The sequence below is a fragment of the Sorex fumeus genome, unplaced genomic scaffold (assembly GCF_029834395.1).
Source record: "Sorex fumeus unplaced genomic scaffold, SorFum_2.1 ptg000131l, whole genome shotgun sequence".
NCBI lineage: Eukaryota > Metazoa > Chordata > Mammalia > Eulipotyphla > Soricidae > Sorex > Sorex fumeus.
Window position 1 is genome coordinate 18,398,352 of NW_026606188.1, and position 19,833 is coordinate 18,418,184.

The 19,833-nt window shown below is 40.3% G+C and overlaps 1 protein-coding gene across 1 annotated transcript in view; it reads right to left on the reverse strand.

Annotated features, from left to right (window-relative positions):
- The window catches only part of MCC (MCC regulator of WNT signaling pathway), a 275,994-nt gene that overhangs the window by 151,635 nt on the left and 104,526 nt on the right, over positions 1-19,833 (reverse strand). Inside the window, exon 2 of the mRNA XM_056139034.1 lies at positions 5,055-5,168. Coding sequence (XP_055995009.1) covers positions 5,055-5,168 — 114 coding nt within the window. The remainder of the gene's footprint in view (positions 1-5,054; positions 5,169-19,833) is intronic.

Consider the following 19,833-nt stretch of genomic DNA (forward strand, 5'->3'; position numbering starts at 1 on the left):
CCCCTCTTAAAACATTTTTAAGCCTGAAGTCTGTGTTGCTGATACAGGTGTGGCCTTCTTGTGGGAATTGTTTGCTTGAAAAAATTGTCCTTCAACCTTTTATGGAGTCTATGCTTTCCCTGACTATTTAAATGTGTTTCTTGTAGAAGGCTGGATTCAACTTTCTAATCCATCCTGCCACTCTATGTGTCTTATTTGGTACATAAATGCCTTTAACATTCGGAGAGATTATTATCATGGAGTTTTGTGCCATCTTTCTGTAGGAGTTTGACATGTTTGTGAGATCTTTCTTCCTTTAAAGAAGGCTTGTCAGTTCTTGTTAGGTTGGTTTTGTGTTTGTCAAGTTTCTGAGCTGTTGTTTACCTGTGAAGTTATGTATTACTTCTTGGAAATTAAAATCCAGTTTTCTTGCTGAAGCACTTATTTCATTGAATTCTTTACTTATTTTTAATTTTTTTTACTAAATACCACCATTGTCTTTAGGCCTGCAGGGTCTCATTTAATAAATATGATGTGATATCTTAAGGACACTCCTTTGCATGTAAGTTCTTTCACTGATCTCTCTGATTTCAACATTCAATCTCTATCTTTGGCTTTCATGATTGGGATTAGGATGTGTCTTGGAGTGTTTTTATTTGGATCTTTTTCAGCTGGTACCTTTCCAGCTTTTTGAAAACCGGTACATGTGCTCTGCAATTCTCTGGAAACTTTTCAGTGATGATTTATTTGACTATTTCTTCTTCCTTGAAATTGCTTTCCTGGCCCTCTTGGACATTAATAATTCCTATTAAATTCAGTCCAGAGTTTTCTCATGTGCTGTTTATTTTGAGGCATTTTTCAATTTCTGCTGTTAAATAGACATTTTCTGAATCTCATTTTGGAGCTCACTGATTCTGAACTCAGCTACTGTAACTGCCGCTGAGGCCTTCCACAAAATTCTTCACTTCTGTCATTTGTGATTGTAGTGTCGTGATTTCCTCTGTCATGAACTATTTTGTATTTTATTGGCTGTCTGTAGCATTGCTTCTTTGAGCTCATTACATCCTCAAAGTTCTCTCTAAAGCCCTTATCTGAGAGGTTATATAGCTGGTTAGCACTGGTTTGGTCTCCAGGGCTACTGTCTTCTCTGAGTGTGGTGGGGTTCTGCACTGCTTCCCCAGAGTGACCTTGCAGAAGGAGAGTGAGTCTCTTTAGTTCACTGCTTGTGCACGTCCACTGCTGAGGAGCACTTTGGATGGCCCAGTTGGTTGGTGTTCTCTTCATTCCCTGTGGAAGCTATCCAATACAATCTCTTATTACTCATTTTGGGTTTCTTTTGTTGGTCCCATGAGATGTTGTATGTAGAAAGAGTGTGATTTCTCTTAGTTACCCATTCAATATTTTGCTATCCTGGTAGGCACAGTTCAATGGCTCTACTTATCTGGCTCTGAAAAGAGGTTGGCTGCTTCCATGGCTCTTGGCCCACAGTGAAAGAGGAAGCCTCAGTTTCCCCTTGCCAATGAGAGGGAGCCCTCACCATCAGTTCCATTTCTCTCCATTGACCTACCACACTTCATCTTTAACATTCCTGCATTCCCAGGACAATACTATTCTGTACTGAGACATTAGGAGTCACAAGACTCATGAATAATACCAAGGCAGGTGACAAGAAACACAAACCAGTCAGGTCACCCTGCAGATTCTCTATGATACTTGTTGACTGATGCAAAGGGCCTTTAAAAGGGGCTACATAAGACCCCCTTACTTTTTTTTTTTCTTCGCTTTTTTGGTCACACCCAGTGATGCTCAGGGGTTACTCCTGGCTCTGCACTCAGGAATTGCTCCTGGAGGTGCTCAGGGGACCACATGGGATGCCGGAGATCGAACCTGGGTTAGCCTTGTGCAGGGCAAAAGCCCTACCCACTGTGCTATTGCTCTGGCCCCAAGACCCCCTTACTTTTAACCCCCTTACTTAGCCCTATACTAAGTACTTCACCACTTGGGGAGCTCCTTTTATCTTCTAGTTTCCAATAAACTTTCTACTTTCCAACTCTGAGTCTAAGCATCTTTATTATTCAATATTTTCATTCTTGATAACATTGAAGAACCTGGGAATCATGAACGAACACAGAGGTCTGCTGCTGCTGCTTCTGCTGCTGCTTCTGCATTAGCAATAGCCAGGCACATAAACACAATTTAAAGATTTTTAATATGAGAAACATCTGGTCAAATAACATGCTAAATAAATAAATAAATAAATAAATCCAGACCCCCCTGTCTCAAACCAAGCACAAAAATCGAATCAAAATAAATTAAAGACCTTCATATAAGATCTGAATCCATAAATTCACTGACTAAAACATAGATTTTACATGTTTTATTCATAATATTGAAGCTAGAGATATCTTCAATGATTCAATGCCACTGGCCAAGCAAAATGAAACAAAAACAAATGAGACTACAACATACTAAAAAGAAACCACACAGACTAGAAGTAATATCTGCTGACCACTCAGTGTGTGTGTGTGTGTGTGTGTGTAGTTCTGGTAGAACTCTATAAGAAATAAACACCCCACCAAAAAATGAGGGGAAAGATGAACAGAAACCGAAACAGAAAACAAACAGATGACCAAAACATATATGAAAAAGCATTCTCCATTTCTTGTCACCAGGGAAATACAAATTGAAAAAAACAATAAAATACATCTCACACTAGAGTAACATATCTCACGTTAGTGACACTGCACACATTACAAGGAACAAAAACAAGTATTAAAGTGGAATTGGGGAAAGGGGGTTACACAAAAATGTGTAAGTCTGCAACTGTACCTCATGATGTCTCACTATTAAAAAAATCTTTTAATAAAAAAATAATAAAGTGGAATTGGGGGGAAAGGGGTTATAATTATCTGCTGGTAGGAATCCTGACTGATCTAGCCTTCTGGGAAAATATACATGAATATTCCTCAAAAAATTAGTAATGGTAATGAACCACTTCTGGTGCTATGCAAGCCCATTTACCAGCCAGCCTTCAAATAATCATAAATAAAATTTGAAAGAGATCAACAAGCTGTGAAAGATTTTTCTGGACACCTGCACAGGGCTAAGACATACAGGGCACCACGGAGGGGGGTGGACAGCCTCTGGGCTTGCCTGCCCAAATGGAACCCCAGCAGCCACTAGCTCCCACACTCAAAAATCACCACCATGCCCCCAACCAGACTTCATCATCTTGTGACCAAGCCTCACCCAGAAATTAATCTGCAGAAAAATTCGGGAGGATTTTGTGACTGAAATCTCCAGGCTTTTGTGGATTCGGGATGGGCTACCTGTACCCTTTCTCGGAGTCAAAATAGGCTACCTACTCCCACTTTCCCGTATTTCTGGAAGCCCTGGATGCATACACATGCCACAAAGCTACTATCCAGTTAAAAATTTAACTCCAGCTGTTTCACCCTGTCAAAAATTACAGACTTCCTGGAGCACGCATCCACATGACATCTCTAACTGCAACACTGACCAACCAGAAGTAGCAAACCAGATTGGATGGAATATAACATAGAAGGCAACCAATCTTGATTAACAAAACATGAACACAGAAGGCTTAACTTGTAACAACATCTTAGTAATCTCTTATACAAAAATTTAATGTCTCGATGGTGATACAATTTACACTGATTTTCTTCTAAGGAAACATTTTTTGATCATTCTGTTAGCAATTATTGATAACAAGCAATATAAAATAAATTACTAAGGGTCCACTATAGGAGCAGGTTTAAGGGATGATTGGCAATATTGAAGACAATGGTGGACGGAAGGTGTAATGATGGTGAGATTGGTGTTGGAATACTGAATACCTATCAAATCATCATGAACAACTTTGCAAACCACAGTATATATGAACTGTACAAGAAAATTTACATATTTATTCCATGTAAACTTACAAATTTACATATTTATTCCATGTAAATTTACAAATTTACATATCTATTCCATGTAAATTTCAAAATATATTAACAATTGTTTTAATAGTATTATTATCAAAATGAGATCCAAGTATGAAATAAAATATACTTTAAATACCAGAGTTGAAAATGTATACATGTAAATAAGAATAGGCATTTCTTTATATGCAATAAATGGTTTTAATTTTCTTACTTACATAGGTCGTAATCATATAGCAATGCTCTTACTGATTTATTTTCTGACCATTCTATTCGCCACTTCTTAAAGTTTTTTTGGAATAAGCAATATATGGTAAATTTGTTATGTGATAAGGGGGCAGGTTGAAATTGGTGATACGGTGGAGGGAAGGTCACACTGGTGGTGTTGTAACACCAATGCTTGAAACAACTGTATAACGAACAACTTTACAATGCACGGTGTTTTTAATAAATATTAATTTAAAAAATTAGTAATGGAGTTCCCATAAGACCCCAGAAATTCTACATTTTGGCATCAACCACAGGATCCAAAAACTATTCAGAAAAGACATATGTGCTCCTACATTTATTGAAGCACTATTCACAATAGCCAAGATCTGAAACAATCCAAGTGTACAAGGACAGATGAGTGGATAAAGAAATGATGGTATTTATACACAATGGAATACTAAATGGATATAGAAAAGGATGAAATCATAAAAATTGCTTCTACATGGTTGGATTTCAAGCACATCAGGCTGAGTGAAGTTAGTCAGAAGGACAAGGATGGACACAGAATTATCCCTCTCGTGTGTGAAATATAAAGAACAAAGCAGGGGTATAACCAATGTACAAAGGCAACATAAACCAAGAACCGGTCTTCAGTAGAATTTTACCTCAGGAGTGGGCTGAGAGGAGAAGGAGAGGACTTGGAAGGGCAGGACTGGAACAATGATTGAGAGAAGCAAACACTCTGGTGGAGGGTGTGGTCTGGAATATTTCATGTATGAAATCCTACTAATAACAAATTTGTAAAGTTTTGTACCTAAAATAAAATTAGGAAGAGATCTGAAAATGTATATAAAAATGTATAACTTAAATTGAAAATATATTTTACAAAAATATTTTTAAAGATCATTCTAGGCCCCTTACCTGTGCCTTGGCCAATTTCTTTTCTAGAAGGTCCCGTTCCTGCTCTGTTTGCTGCAGGCGTTTATTAAGCTCTGCTATGTCTCCCTTTAGTGACGCCAGGGCTGCCAAGTGAAGCTGGGGATACAGAAAGAAGAGAGCTTAAGGTCAGAGACTTCAGCAGAAACTTATTTCCTTCCCTTCATTCCTTTAATTAGTGATTGTATTAAAATATATATCACCTGAAATGAGATATTGTGGGTACTCATAACCTCAGGGGATGAAAGACATAAATCACTTGTTTTTCAAGAAAGTTAGGCTATATGGTCACCCAAAATGTAACAGAGAGAAAATTATGTATGGGTGGTGAGACCTAATTTTAGATAGCAAAAATCAGAATAGGAGAAAAAAGCTCATCATACTAAGGGATTTTTCCATGGGTTACTTTGCAGGCTGAGGTTAAGAGACAGCAAGAAGCTGCTGATTCTTTTCCCGGAGAAGTGCTGAGCCAAAGCTCAGAGGTGCTCAGAGGATATTTCTGGCTCTGTGCTCAGGAATGGCCCATGGTGGTGCAAAGAGGACCAGATGTGGTGTTGTGATTTGAACCAGGATGCAAAGCATGTGTTTTTCAAAGAGAAAGAATCCCCATTCTATCTCTTTAGCCCCATGGGCTGCTGATTAACACAAAAATAAAATGTTGAGCCAAATTAGCTTTTATCTTTGGAAAATATGTAATTTTAGTAAGGCAATTTCATTTTATGCAATTCACTCATTCTTGTACTTGCACCTGTACAAAAAAAAACAGAGGTAGGGCGTAAGTATTAGGAGGGGAAATGCAGTAGCTATCTCTTTTTCAGATGAAAAGATATACATTTTAAAGCTGTTAAAAATCTTAGAACTCTGCTCACTCATCCAGGTACCTACCTGGTGGCAGGGCCCCTTCCCAGGGCTGTGTGTCTAACTAGACCTCCTGAGAACGGCCGGTTTTCATCCTTGGTCTGTGGGGGACCAGATTTGAAGCACACCACATGCACCCAAAGCGGAACCATTCTGGGAACCCTCTGCTTACTCATCCAGGTACCTGCCCAGTGGCAGGGCCCCTTACCGGAACCATGGCTGCTAATGTGGCAGCAAGTTATTCTCCCCCTACATATCCCTTAGGAACCATAAGTTACCCTCTTAGATAGAACTTTCACTAGGTTAGCTTAACCACCAGAAAACATTAGCCAATAATTCATTAAGCCCATCTCAATGAATTCTGCATCACAAGAAGAATAGTAACAGTGAATGTTAAGGTCTAAACCACACAGGTCACAAAGGTAAAGCAACGCAGAAGCCCACCAAGCTTACTCACTGAAGAGGTTAGCCCAGAAGACCCCAAAAGTAATGAAGTGCTAGACCACCTCTCTGACAAGGAATTTAGAAGGGAGCTAATGAGGATGCTTAGGGAGGTAAAAGAAACAATGGAAAGCAATGCCAATAAAAGACAAGAGGATTTGAAGGTGGAAATGAGGAAAATGCAAACAAAATTACAAACGGAAATGTCAAACCTGAAAAACCTGGTAGGTGAATTGAAAAACTCAGTGGAAGGCCTCAGCAGCAGACTAACAGCTGCTGAGGACAGAATCAGTGAGCTCGAAGATGAAGTCCAGAGACTCTCTAGAAAGGAGCATAAAATGGAAAAGAAACTCACAATCCGGGAACAGATGGCAAGAGAAGAGGAGTCACATAAGAGGAGTCACATAAGAATTATTAGAGCCCCAGAGGGACAGGAAAACCCTGATGAAGAAAAAACTGTCAAAGACATCATTGCTACGATGTTTCCAGAGCTGAAGAAAACATGCAATCACATTCAGGAGGCCCCAAGGGTACCAGCTAGAAGAAATTTGAATAAAAATACCCCAAGACACATCCTGATCAAAATGACCAAAACCTTAGGGACAAAATTCTGAAAGCAGCAAGATCAATGAAAGAAATTTCCTATAAAGGAGCATTCTTTTTTTTTTTTTTTGCTTTTTGGGTCACACCAGCAATGCTCAGGGGTCACTCCGGGCTCTGCACTCAGGCATTACTCCTGGCGGTGCTTGGGGGACCATATGGGATGCCAGGGATCAAACCCAGGTCAACCGCATGCAAGGCAAATGCCCTACCCACAGATTTCCTCTTTCTTTTCCCATCTAGGGTCTTCCGAATTCCCCTATAGCACTTCAAGGACAAATGGGGAGCACAAATCCCAGTCCTATCCTTGGAAATAGCAGGAGAGCTCTGTAAGGAAAAAGCAGCCTCATTCAGCTTCCTCTTCACAATTCCCCACATCCTGGGTCTCCAATTCAGATATACAAAGAACAAAATCCCTAGCAGAAGGGTAGAGCTTGCCAGATGGACACAATCAAGGCTGTTCAGAGACTTCCAAGAGGTAATATTCCTATTTACTGCTAGAATTCCAGCTAGGGCCACCTGCTGTGTGGTATTTAAAGAAAGGCTGTTCAGAGTTTTGAAATGTAAAACTCATTAAATATCATCTATAAAACCACTCATTGCATGAAAATCACTTTTTGCTACTGTACAACACCTCAGAAAGTAGCTGGCTTATTTGTCTTTCATTTTATCTAACAATTTCATTGTGATTAAAAAATAATTAAAATCCAATTGCTGATATCTGCATATTAAGACCCCTTCAAAATGATGGCACAGACCACCATCCGTACGAGAAAAATGGACATCCTTCCAAGGATGCCAGAGCACTCAGGTGCTAACTGTAAATGCATCCTCCCCATCTGCTTTGGGACCAAAGCTACAGTGTCTCTGGCCTACATCAGATGAATGAATGGCAGACAGTTCAAGGTGGCATCTCAAGATGGCTCCCCATGATAGACACTGCCACCTCACCTGCATATGACCTGCTCTACAAACAAGTCACATCACAATTTTTACTTGAAAGGGTACTAGCTGACACATGTGTGTCTACTATGTGCTAGCTGCTATAACATGCACACACCCTATGCAGTGGGCTCTGTGGACTCTGAATTGAAGAAGGTAACGTTTGGATCTTAGATATACAATATCTTGTCAAGCTTATAAGCAAGAGAGCTAAGGCGGATACCCAGGACTGTGACCCACAGCCCAATACAGCCCAATTCATTAGCACTGGAGTTCATGCTGAGCGACAGAGCATCAGAGCTCTCTGGGGTTTGGCAGGTACTTGTAAAACCAGTATAATCAGAAGGTCTTAGGCAGGTCCCTACAAGCAGGGAAAGCAGAACTGCAAGATCAGTCTAAGGAAAATGGCTTCTAACATGTGAAGAAATAGAAGACCTAGAGAGGATGTTTGGAGACTATTGAATCCCTAGCTATTTCATATCTTATGAGGGAAAATTAAAGAGAAAACAACTGAATACTGTTCTTAAAAAGCCCTTAATTAAGCAAATTAAGTCCTTAAGAAAATGGGAGGAAAAGTTGTTTTTTAAGAAAAAGTAATTTTTTAAAGCCTTAAAACTTAAAAAGTTCTAACAATATTTTATACACACACACACACACTTAAAATATACTAAGTAGCAATTAATAAATAGAATATCTGCCACTAAAGGTAAGTCACTTAGTTTGCTCCACTAACAGCCCACTTTTATTTTACTGCCAAGAAAAACCTTGGATGTCTATACAAATACACACGGAAGCAGGCAGGTAGAACAGACCCACAGTAAAGGAGCAGTAGTCCTGAAATTTCAAGGGGAGCTATATCTTAATGACATCTCAGGCAAGAAATAAAGATGGGACAATTATCTCTGCTAATCAGAGGACATGGATATTTAAGTGTGCAGGAAGAGTGGTGTGATACCTGAAGCAAAAAGCTCACAGAAAATGACAAGAATCTGGAGAAGAGTTCCCTGACTCAGCTGCATTGGTCACATATTTCTGTATTGATCCAGAATTCCTCATTCTGGATAAATGAAGTATGTTTAAAATTTTGGTTATTGGACCCTACTCAGCAGTGCTCAGGGCTTACTCCTGGCTCTGGGCTCAGGAATCACTCTAGGGTGCCTCAGAGTGACCAGATGAGGTGATAAGGATGGAACCTGGGTTGGCCACTTCCAATGCAATGCAAATGCCCTGCCCACTGTACTAACACTTCAGCCCCACATTTAATGTTGAAACAGCCAATAAACTCACTCCACAGATCAGTACTTCAGAAAAACGCTATTATTTTAAAACTGAAGACTTTTTTTTTAAACTTTGGAAAAGCAATGGAAGATTTCAGATTTTATAAATGTGTATGCATGTATACATGCACTTTTGATGAATACAAAATCCAAGTATATCCTCTCAGATTTTTCATCAAAGCACAGGAGACAGCTAAATGGTGACCTAAGATTCTCAGTGCAATCATTCTTAGACACATTCCAAATTCTCATCCCCTGCCCTTCCCTCTTTCATGCTGTCACTGCAATGGCTGGGGAGTCATTGGCTGTGGAGCTTCCTATACAATAGGCTGTGGTACTAGCATACTTGTCACAGTGTGGGTCACACTCCTCCACACATGCTGCTTACACATGCTCTGCTGGGGAATCATGCTGCCAGCATCAGTGACATTGTTTTAGCTGTGATATTCAAGACAAGGTGTGTCACACCTATTCACTGATGAGGTGTGTCAAACCTGCAGTTGCAGTGACTGCACAAACCCCACTGTGTTGCTGAAAATTACCTTGGATGCAGGGAACTACAGCAAGCAGAGCTGCCAGATACAAACCGCAGAACCGCAGGAACTGAGCTTGGTTTTGTGTGGGAGGATTCCTGAACTGAATTCAAGAAATGAACCCATGGCCTTACACTGTCCACTTAGTCAGCTCCTACCCTCACTACCCCCAAGGGTCACTTTTGCTGGTGTTTCAACTGTTTACATTTGTCTTTGAACCACTCCCAGCAGTTCTTAAGCTTGCTCCTGGCTCTGTACTCTGGGATCACTCCTGGTGGTACTCGGGACCACATGTAATGCCAAGGATTGAACCTGGGTCAGGCACATGCAAGGCAAGGGCCTTACCTGCTGTACTCCTGGCCACTAGTCCATCTCTCTGGTCCATTTCCAAGTTATAAATGTGACTCTGATAAACTAGCTTCCATTTCCATGAGGGCAGGAATGCCTGGTTCCTTCTTACCACATAGCTGGTGCCTGAATGGTCACTTCACTGATTTATTGTTACAGCTCATCTAGGAGTTCAGAGACAGCTCAGTGGCAGACTACAGGCCTTAGAATCAAAGGCCACAAGTTCAGTCTCTGGCATCATTCCAGAAGGATTAAGTATGACCCAGCAGCACTGGTTACCTGGCACCAGGAGAGTGTGATGTCAAGACAACATAACCAAGTGCCCTGCTCACTGTAATAACAACTACAAAGGGAAGAAAGAAGGAAATTCAAATCAGCAAACAAAAATAAAACCCAGAATACAATAAAAGAAACATAATTCTGGGCCAGAGAAATAGTAGAGCAGGTAAGGCATTTGTCTTGCATACAGCTGAGAAGGGTTCGAACCTGGGCATTCTATAAGGGCCTGTGAGTCCTGCCAACAGTGATCCCGGAGAGCAGAGCCAGGAATGACCCCTGGGCATTGCCAGGTGTCGTCCATAAATAAAAAATAAATTAATCAGACATAATTCCAATTTTCTCAATGTTCTAGTCTCAGAGACACACTCAGTGCTTCAGAGAAGAGTTGTTTTGTTTTTTGCCAGACAGAAATAAAGATCTGAATTTTCTAATTCCAAATCACCTTATCTAGCAAATGCTCATTCCAAAAAAAGATCATCATGTTCCCAGAAAGGAAGAAAGTAGGAGATGGGTGAAGAGAAAGGAGGTGGTAGGGAAACATCTCAGTGGTCAGGGACACAAAACTACAAAGCAGTTGTGGGAGTTCTTAGGTGTTTCTTTTCCTTTTCAAATTAATATTTTGAACTAAAATTCATTTATAAGAGGGCAATAAGCATTTAATTTTGGGGTACATTGATCTAATGGACACTCAGTTCATAGCTCACACTCCGACCCTTGGCAACCTGAGTTCTATAGTCAGAGTCTGAACACTGTGTCCTTGCTTTGTTAACATAAGACATAAAAGTAAGATTATCTGGTGTCTGTCTTCATCCCTTGGACTTATTTCACATATTTCCAGTTCCAATCAAGTGGCAATATGCAAAATTTTATCTTTTTAGTTCTTCCTTGTTGTCATTTTTGGGCCACACCCAATGTTGCTCAGTGATCACTGCTGGCAGTGCAGGAGACTGCAGCTGCACCCGTGCACTCTGCGCGTGGCAAGCACCTTGCCCGCTAAACAATTCCTTTTGAACAGATAGTTATGGCTTTGAACCTGCAAAGCACTTTGAACACAAGAGACATTTTAACAATATTAATCCTTCCAATCCATAAATACAGAACATTTTCATTCCCTTTTCCATTTCCAGTTCCTTTTATCTTCTACTTTTTAAAATAGGGACTTAGTTTTTTTTTTTTTGTAGTAGTAGTACTGCTATTTATTTTTTTTTTCCTTTTTTATTAGTGAAACGACATGAGGTACAGTTGTAGATTTACAAATTTTTGTGCTTGGATCTCGGTCATACCACGATCAAATACCCATCCCTCCACCAGTGCCCATTTTCCACCACCAGGATAATATCCCTCCCCCCCCATCCTCCCATCCCCCCATCCCCCCCTGCCACTGTGGCAGGGCATTCCCCCCTGTTCTCTCTCTCCTCCTGGGCGCTGTGATCAGCCAAAGAGGCATTGAGTGGCGAACATGTTCAGTCCAGTCTACTTTCAACCTGCATCTCCCCTCCTGGGAGGATCCTCCAAACACCCTCCACTTGGTGTTCCCCTTTCTATCTGAATTGTCCTTTCCCCTAGAATACCCAGCTGGCCTCTAAGTTATGGAGTAATTCTCCTGGTGTTGCTCTCAGCTATTCTTGGGTATTAATCTCATACTTTATTATTTTATATCCCCCAGATGAATGCTATCTTTCTATGTCTATCCCTCTCTTTCTGACTCATTTCGCTTAGCATGATACTTTCCATATTGTACCACTTGTATGTAAAGTTCATGACTTCATCTTTTCTAAGAGCCACATAGTACTCCATTGTGTAGATGTACCAAAGTTTCTTTAACCAGTCATCTGTTCTTGGGCACTCAGGTCTCTTCCAGTTTCTGGCTACTGTAAAGAGTGCTGCAATGAACAAACAAGTGCAGATGTCACTTCGGCTACACATTTTTGCCTCTCTGGGATATATTCCCAGGAGTGGTATCGCTGGGTCAAATGGGAGCTCAATTTCTAATTTTTTGAGGAACGTCCATACTGTTTTCCAGAAGGGCTGAACCAGTGGACATTCCCACCAACAGTGAAGGAGTGTCCCTTTCTCGCCACATCCGCGCCAGTAACGGTTGCTTTTGTTCTTTTGAATGTGGGCCAGTCTCTGAGGTGTGAGATGGTATCTCATTGTGGTTTTGATCTGCATCTCCCTGATGATTAATGATGTAGAGCATTTTCTCATGTGCTTTTTTGCCATTCGGATTTCTTCTTTGAGAAAGTTTCTGTTCATTTCATTGCCCCATTTTTTGATGGGGTTGGATGTTTTCTTCTTGTGGAGTTCAACCAGTATTTTGTATATCCTTGATATCAATTCCAATAGGGACTTAGTTTTTGATGCGTAAGTTTTTCACCTCCTATGTACTTGATTCTTTCTGATGCAATTTAAATGGATTTCTTCTTGATATTTTTTCTAGTACACTGTTTTTGTTATTGAGTTTTACTCTTTTGGTAACATTTGGTGATCCTCAGGGTTTACTCCTGGCTTTGTGTTTATGTTTCACTCACTTCTGGTGGTGCTCGGGTGATCATTTGCAGTCCCAGGGAGAACATGTACAAGTTCTTCTGGCCTCTGTTCTAGTACATTAGAAATATATTGTTGTACATTGATTTTACAGCCTTCCACTTTGTTGTGTTGGTTGCTTCTAAAATCTTTGGTAGAGTCTTCAGAGTTTCCAATTTATTTCTGTCATCTTTGAATATTTATTGTTTAACCTCTCTTCCAATTTTGAATGTCCTTTATGTCTTTCAATTGCCTACTTGCTATGGCTAGACTTCTAGTACTATGCTAAATAGTAGTGATGAGACTGGGTATCTTTGTCTTGTGCCTAATTCTAGGGAAAAACCATCAGACTTTATTGTTGAGTATGATGTTAGCTGTAGGTTTATCATACGTGGCCCTGACAATTTGAGATATGTTTCTTCTATCTCTATTTTGTTGAGTGGGGGTTTTTTGTTGTTGTTGCTGTTGTTTGACTTTTAGTCATACCCGGTGGTGCTCAGGGCATAGTCGTGCTCCCAGGATCACTCCTGCGGTGCTCAGGGAACAAATGGGAAGCTGAGGACTGAACCCAGGTCAGCTGCATGCAAGGCAAGTGCCCTACCCACTGTTTTGTGACTCTGGCCCTATGTAAATCACGATCACGATCACGACCATCCTGTTGTTCGTCGATTTCCTCGAGCAGGCACCAGAAACGTCTCCTTCTTCCTAGCCCTGAGATTTTAAAAGAGCCATTTCAATGCTTTTTCAGGATTAGGAGAATGAGACCCATCATTGTTACTGGTATTTGGCCCTATGTAAATAACTTTAAGGTAAAAGGTAAAGGCCCTCCCGTTGTTCGTCGAATTGCTAGAGCGGGCCCAGTAACGTCTCCATTGGAGACTTTGTTGTTACTGTGTCTGGCATATCGAATACTCTCGGTAGCTTGCCGGGCTCTCCAAGAGGGGTGGAGGAATCGAACTCGGGTCGGCCATGTTGGCTGCGTGCAAGGCAAATGCCCTACCCGCTGTGCTATCGCTCCAGCCCATATTTTAAAGTAAATAACTTTTAAAAAATTTTTTATTGAATCACCGTGAGATACAGTTACAAGCTTTCATGTTTGAGTTTCAGTCATACAATGATCGAACACCGATCCCTCCACCAGTGCACATTTTCCACAACAATGTCCCCAGTATCCCCCATCCCTATTCCACCCCTCCCACTCTCTCAATGGCAGACAATTTCCCCCAACTCTCTCTATTTTTAGGCATTATGGCATCTTTTGCAATAAAGATACTGAGACACTATCACATTTGGGCCTTCATCTACTTTCACCACACATATGCCATCCCAAAATTATCTCTACAACCATCATTGACTTAGTGAGCCCTTTGGTATTTCAGCTGCTTTTTCTCCCAGCTCATGAGACAGGCTTCCAACTATGGGGCAATATTCCTGGCTCTTGTGTCTACTGTCCTTGAGTGTTAGTCTCATATTATGTTATTTTATATTTCACAAATAAGTGCAGTCATTCTATGTCTGTCCCTCTCTTTCTGACTCATTTCACTTAGCATGATACTCTCCATGACAATCCACTTATAAGCAAATTTCATTACTTCATTTTTCCTGATAGCTGCAGAGTATTCCACTGTGCAGATATAACAGAGTTTCTTTAACCAGTCATCTGTTCTAGGACACTAGGGTTGTTTTCAGATTCTGTCTATTGTGAAAAGTGCTGCAATGAACATACAAGTGCAGATGTCATTTCTACTGTGCTTCTTTGCACCTTCAGGATCTATTCCCAGGAGTGGTCTTGTGGGGTCATATGGAAGCTCAATTTCTAGTATTTGAAGGAATGCCCAAATTATTTTCCATAGAGGCTGGTCCAGTCGGCATTCACACCAACAATGAAAAAAAGTCACTTTATCCTAAAATCCATGCCAGCACTGGTTTTCTTGTTCTTTTTGATGTATGCCAGTCTCTGTGGTATGAGATGATATCTCACTGTTGTTTTGGTTTGCATCTCCCTGAGATTAGGAATGTAGAGCATATTTTTCATGTGTCTTTTGGTCATTTGTATTTATTTTCTGAGGAAGTTTCTGTTCATTTCTTCTCCCATATTTTTTGCTAGGGTTGGAGGTTTTCTTCTTGTACAATTCTACAAATGTCTTGTATAACCTGGATATTAACTCCTTATCAGATGGGTATTGGGTAAATTTTCTTTCCCATTTCATGGGCTCTCTCTGTATTTTGGTCACTATTTCTTTTGGTGCAGAAGCTTCTTAGTTTAATGTAGTCCCATTTGTTTGTTTGTTTCCACTTGCTTTGTCAGTGGTGTTTCATCTTTAAAGATGCCTTTAGCTTCAATGTCATGGAGGGTTCTGCCTACATTTTCCTCCATGTAGGATGGAGGTCTGATGAATTCAGGTCTGATATTGATGTCTTTAACCTACTTTGATCTGACTTTTGTGCCTGATGTTAGACAGAAGTCAGAGTTCATTTTTTTTTTTTGCAGGTAACTGTCCAGTTTTCCAAGCACCACTTGTTGAAGAGGCTTTCCTTGTTCTACTTCACAATTCTTCATCAAAGATCCTTTATGAAAGATTAAATGATAATATAGTTGATAGTCTGTGACAGAATATTCAACTCTGCTCCATTGGTCTGCGGGTCTGTTTCTAGCCAAAGACCTCCAGAACCAGCCACAGCCATGCTGAGACCACTCTCCACACACATGAAGGTACCAGCAGAAGAACAAAGGCATGCGGGTCCCAGGGCTGCGATCTCCAAGCCTGCTTGAATCGGGGCTGAGCATCCTCCACCCAGATCCTCCATCTTCCAGTAGGCAGGGGTCACACCCATCAACAGCCCCCCAGTGCCATGTAATCCCATCAATGGCCAAGACCCAGAGACTATAAAACCCAGCTCCCGGACATCTTATTATCTCATTCTTGCTTTGGACAACTTGGCAGGCTACCGAATGTAACCTGCCCACACGGTAGAGTCTGGCAAACTCCCCGTGGCATACCCAATATGCCAAATACCAGTAAAAATGATGGGTCTCATTCTCCTAAGCCTGAAAGAGCCTTGAATGCGGCACTTTTTAGAATCTCAGGGGAGGACAAAGGAGATGTTACTGGTGCCTGCTCGAGGCAATCAACGAACAACAGGATGATCGTGATCGTGAATCCTCCCTATCTATGAGCAGGGGATGTGTCTCCATTTCCTAGTTTCTTCTTTTATTTCTAGAAGAAGTGTTTTGTAATTTTCCTTGTATAGGCCATTCAACTCTTTAGTTAAGCTGATTCTGAGTTGTGTGTGATTCACTTCTATTTTCAGCGCATCACAGTCTGAGATCATTGATATCATCTCTATTTTCTTAATTTTATGAAGGTATGTTTTGTGGCTCAGCATATGATCTATCTTGGAGAATGTCCCATGCACATTTGAGAAGAATGTATATTCAGCTTTTTGAGGATGAAGTGTCCTGTATATGTTTATATATGTGTGTGTGTGTTTATGTATATATAAGCCCCAATCTTCCATTTCTTCCCTCAGATAAAGTATGTCCTTGCAAAGCTTGATCTATTGAGAGATGATTAAGCGGTGTTGAAATCTCTCACTAGTATTGTGCTGCTATCAACGTCATTCTTTAGGTTTATAACTAATTGCTTTAAGTATTTTGCTGGTCCCTCATTAGGTGCATATACATTTAAGAATGTAAATTCTTCTTGCTGTAAAGATCCCTTGATCAATAAAAAATGACCTTCACTGTCTCTGATATGTGGTTTGATACCAGAATACTCCCCCCACCCCGCTTTTTTTTTCTTTTAATTTTTATTAGTGAGACACCATGAGGTACAGTTGTAGACTTACAAATTTTGTGCTTGGGTTTCAATTATACAATGATCAAATATCCATCCCTCCACCAGTGCCCATTTCCCACCACCACGGATCCCAGTATCCCTCCCACCCCCCCATCCCCCCATCCCACCCTGCCTCTGTGGCAGGACATTCCCCTTTGTTCTCTCTCTCCTTTTGTGTGTTGTGGTTTGCAAAAGAGGCATTGAGTGACAATCATGTTTGGTCTATAGTCTACTTTCAGCATGCTTCTCCCATCCTGGGAGGATCCTCCCAACACCCTTTATTTGGTGCTTCCTTCTCTATCTGAGCTGCCTTTTCCCCTAGCATGTGTGGCTGGCCTCCAAGCCATGGAGCAAAATTCCTGGTACTAATCTCGGCCATTCTTGGGTGTTAGTCTCCTATTTTGTTACTTTATGTTACCCAGATGAATGCAATCTTTCTATGTCTATCCCTCTCTTTCTGACTCATTTCGCTTAGCATGATACTTTCCATGTAGTACCACTTGTATGTAAATTTCATGATTTCAACTTTTCTAACAGCAACATAGTACTCCATTGTGTAGATGTACCAAAGTTTCTTTAACCAGTCATCTGTTCTCAGGCACTCAGGTTTTTTCCAGATTCTGGCTATTGTAAAGAGCCTCCCAGCTTTTTTGAGGGAGTTGTTTGCCTTTAGAATTGACATCGACTTTGAGTCTGTGTTTGCCCTAACCGTTCAGATGTGTTTCTTCCACACAGAAGAATGTTGAATTCAGTTTTCTGATCCATCCTGCCACTGTGTCTTTTAATTGGTGCATTTATCCCATTGACGTTGAGAGAGATTGCTGTTATGGGGTTTGTATCATCTTTCTGACAAAGTTTGGTGTATCTGAGGGGCCTGTCTTGTCTTAAAGTAGCCTGTTTACTTGTTCTTGCAACCATGCTTTTGAGTCTATGAAGTTCCTGAATTGTTGTTTGTCTGTGAAACTGTGTTGTTCCTTCTGCTATGAATGAGACTCTAGCTGGGTAAAGAATTATTGATGAGGCATCCATTTCATTGAATTTTTTCACTATATCCCATCACTGTCTTTGGGCAATGAGTTTCATCAGATAAGGTGGCTGTCAATCTTAAGGATGCTCCTTTATAAGCAATTTCTTTCTTTGATCTTGCTTTCAGGATTTTATCTCTGTCTATGGTTTTCATCATTCTGATAAAGATGTGTCTTGGAGTCTTTTTATGGGAATTTCTTCTAGCTAGTACCCTTTGGGCCTCCTGAGTCTGGTCCCATGTCCTCTTCAGCTCTGGGAACATTTTAGCAATTATGTCTTTGACAGTTTCTTTATCAGGATCTTCTTCCTGTCCCTCTGGGACTCCAATGACTCTAATGCTATTTCTCTTGGTGCCATCCCGATTTTCTCTTGACATCTGTTAGTTCATTTTGAGATTCTTTTCCATCTTCTGCTATTGTCTGGAGATTCTCTGTACCTCATCTTGGCACTCTCACTGAGTTTTTTAATTCTCTTACCAGGTATTTCAGATCTTTCATTTCTGTTTGTTATGTTGTTTATATTTTCACATTTCTGCTCTTAAGTCCTCTTGTATTTTATTGGCAGTACGTTCCATTGTACCTTGTAGCTTCCTATGTATCCTTAATAGCTCCCTTCTAAATTCCTTACTGGAGAGGTTGTCTAGCTCACTATTACTGGTTGGGTCATATGGGCTAGATGCTTCAAGCACTAAACCTGGTGGGTTTCAGCACTGCTTTACCATTGTGACCTATGTGAACTGGACTTTCACACTCACAGTTACTATTGTGTTTCTGGCCTAGTATTAATTGAGGCAGGGGTTAGTGAAGTATTGGCCTAATGTGTTTCTCTTCTGACCTCTAATAGGAGTTTTCTGGGTCTTTGCAACTGGAAACTGGAATTAGGGCTATCTCCTCTGGGTTCCAGGGGTCCCATGCAGTTCTAGACGCAGCCCAGGGCCTGAGCCCAGCAGCAGCTCTGAAAGCCTCTCCCACCGGGTTTCTGACCTGGGTCGGACCTGGGTCCTTGTAGCTGAAAACTGGTGTTAGGGCTATCTAGTAAATAACATTAGAAGGCTTGAACTAATAAAACCATTTAGACTCAAATATCTGTCCTTTGTTTTGGGGAAGACATTTTATTATTGTTCTGATTTTCTTCTGTATTTGGCCTGTTCATGTTTTTTTTTTTCCTCCTGATTCAGTCTGGGGCATTTTAAGATTCTCAAAAATAGTTTTACTTCTACATTCTTCAATTTAGTGGCCAAGTTGTTTGTAGTTTTCTCTTATGAATCTCTGAATTTCTGTGGTACCTATTTCATCTTTCCCCCTTTCATTTCTGAACATTAGGATTTTCTTTTCCTTTTTTTCTTTATAAATCTAGCTATGGATTTCTCAATCTTGTTTTATTCTTTTGGGAAAAAACCAATCTTGGTTGCATTGGTTTTTTATATAGCTCTGTTGATTTGTTTTGTTTATACTCTATTTTTATTATTTCTTCCTTATACAAATTTTGGGTTTCATTTGTTGTTCTTTCCAAGTTCCTTAAGATATGAGATTACACTGTTTATTTGATCTTTTTTTCTTATTTAAGCCTGTATTTGTGTGGCTTTACCTCTCAGTGTTGCTTTTGCGCTTTTCCACATGTTCTGTTGGTTTGTTTCTGCATTTCTGCTTGTTTACAGACATCTTTTATTTCATGTTTGACCCAATGGTATTTAGTTTACAAATGTTTGAGTTTTCCACAAATTTCATTTTTCTATTTGATTTATACCTTTTATAGTACTGTGATCTCAGAAATCAGAATTTAAAATGGGACATAAATTTCAAATTTGCAATGAGTTTAATCTTTATGGCTATCTTCACATTTGTGTTCCACCATGAAGTCTATCCTGAAGAATGTTCCTTGTATACTAGAGGAAACATATATACTTGGCTATTTTTTTCTTTTTCTTTTATTTATTTTTTAAGATGAGGAGGCCTACAAATCTACTAAGCCCAGTTCTTCTAATTCCCCATTTAAGGCAATTGCTTTCTTGCTATTTTCTGTCTTGTGGATCTACCAAAGGTTGAGAGAGGGGTGTTAAACATTTCTGTTACTTGCAGAAAACCCAGGTATGTGA